Source organism: Camelina sativa, chromosome 7 (assembly GCF_000633955.1).
Source record: "Camelina sativa cultivar DH55 chromosome 7, Cs, whole genome shotgun sequence".
Classification (NCBI taxonomy): Eukaryota; Viridiplantae; Streptophyta; class Magnoliopsida; order Brassicales; family Brassicaceae; genus Camelina; species Camelina sativa.
Window position 1 is genome coordinate 28,123,904 of NC_025691.1, and position 1,715 is coordinate 28,125,618.

Below are 1,715 nucleotides of genomic sequence, written 5' to 3' on the forward strand. Positions count from 1 at the left end.
AACGCATAAACAGAGAACAAAATCTTCCAATTAGCATCGACTTTATGTCCACTTGGAAGCATATCTTGCTTTATGGGAGACTTCCGCTCGAACGGGATTGGAGCGTGGAGGCGTAGTGATTCACACAATGCACCATGTAAATACACCATCTTGTTTAACTTGTCTGCATCTAAACTCAATCCGGAACTTGGTAGATTTGTGTTGTTTATCTCTTGGCGGATCTTGGTCATAGCTTCAGGGTTCTTGGAGAGCAGCCAAAAGAACCAAGTGAGAGTGGTTGCAATGGCGTCTCTTCCAGCAAGCATGAAACTCTTGATGATGTCTTTGAGGAAGTTATCATCTCTTGGATTCAAAAGCTCATACTTGGAAGTATCTAGATTCATGTAGACGCTTAATATATCCTCATCATGAGTTTCTTCTCCAATATCAGAGCGACGACTTATTTTCTCCTCTCTCTTGGCAGATATATACTTTGCACATGATCTGTCGAAAGCAGCATTAGCTTCGGTCATCTTCTTCTCTTCTCCAAATCCAATCCAGTTTTGCAGCTTCCACAAGATCATAGGCTTAACATGTCTATCCACGACCACTTCTTCGGCATCATCCATAGCTTTCGCATACTCGTTCATCGGCATTTCAATGGAAAGAGAATTTGAGTCGTATCCCGTTACCAGAGTAAGGGTTACATCAAATGATAGCCTCTGGAAGAAGTCTTGTAAATCAAATATCATATTCTCCTCTGCAAAATGATCAAGGACCGGGACAGCCCCGTTCTTGATTTTACGCGTGATGGTCCTCAATGAGAAGCTTTGAAACCCTTGATGGCTAAGCAATACCAGTGCGGATTTCCTCATATCCTCCCAGAGTTTAGAGTCAGCAGTGAAGATCCCGTTTCCTAGAAAATCGAACATCTCTTTGAACTCCGGTCCTTTGCTATAATTGGAGAAGTTGGAGCTGAAAACGTGTTGTATGTTTGCAGGATCTGCAGTGATCAACATGTTCATCCCAGAGAACCACGGGCCTTTGAATACAAAAGTCAAGTTGGAGACCTCGAGAACCTCTGCAACATAATCATTAATCCTATGAAGCGTGATGAGAATGCCAGGAAGCATCCCAAGAACTGGCCAGTTTCTAGGTGAGATTTGATTGGGTTTCTTGTGGATCAAGAAATGGAAGAAAATAAAGACAAGAATAGTTATGAAGACTTCAGGTAAGCCTACGTAAGCCATTAGTATAAATGGTTTGTGTTTCTTGGATTTAACAAAAGATGGAGAGACAAAAAAAAATTTGGTTTAGGTTTTCTTTAACTTTGTTATATTTATAGTTATATTTTAGTATATCGTTCATCAATTAGAGCTTCAGTTTTCTACAATGTGTAATTATCAAATTAATAATTTTCAAAACCTAATCATTAATTAGGTTTTTTTTTGGTAAGATCATTAATTAGGTTATTAGCATGTGTTAAATTCCATTAGAAAGCCTTAAAGGTGGCAACCACTTTGATTCTGGATCACAAAGGTTTAGAGCTCATACAATAATAATTCATTTTTCTTTTTTTTTTAAAGATTTTTGTAACAAAATTGTTACATTGATGATTTATAGATCTAATTATCTAAGTTGTTATTTGGTAGATATAGTGAATTGCTCCTCCTCTCTGTGATTTGAAGGATGTCTCAAAATCCATTTTTTTTATATATATATATATATATATATAT

The 1,715-nt window shown here is 37.3% G+C and overlaps 1 protein-coding gene and 1 long non-coding RNA gene across 2 annotated transcripts in view; one reads left to right on the forward strand and one right to left on the reverse strand.

Annotated features, from left to right (window-relative positions):
• Positions 1-1,350, reverse strand: part of LOC104702998 (alkane hydroxylase MAH1-like) — a 2,583-nt gene extending 1,233 nt beyond the window's left edge. Inside the window, exon 1 of the mRNA XM_010418930.2 lies at positions 160-1,350. Coding sequence (XP_010417232.2) covers positions 160-1,229 — 1,070 coding nt within the window. The 5' untranslated portion in view covers positions 1,230-1,350. The remainder of the gene's footprint in view (positions 1-159) is intronic.
• On the forward strand, positions 58-554 carry LOC109125549. The gene is made up of 3 exons (XR_002032619.1): positions 58-136; positions 233-383; positions 464-554. It is a non-coding gene; the product is annotated as an uncharacterized LOC109125549 (long non-coding RNA).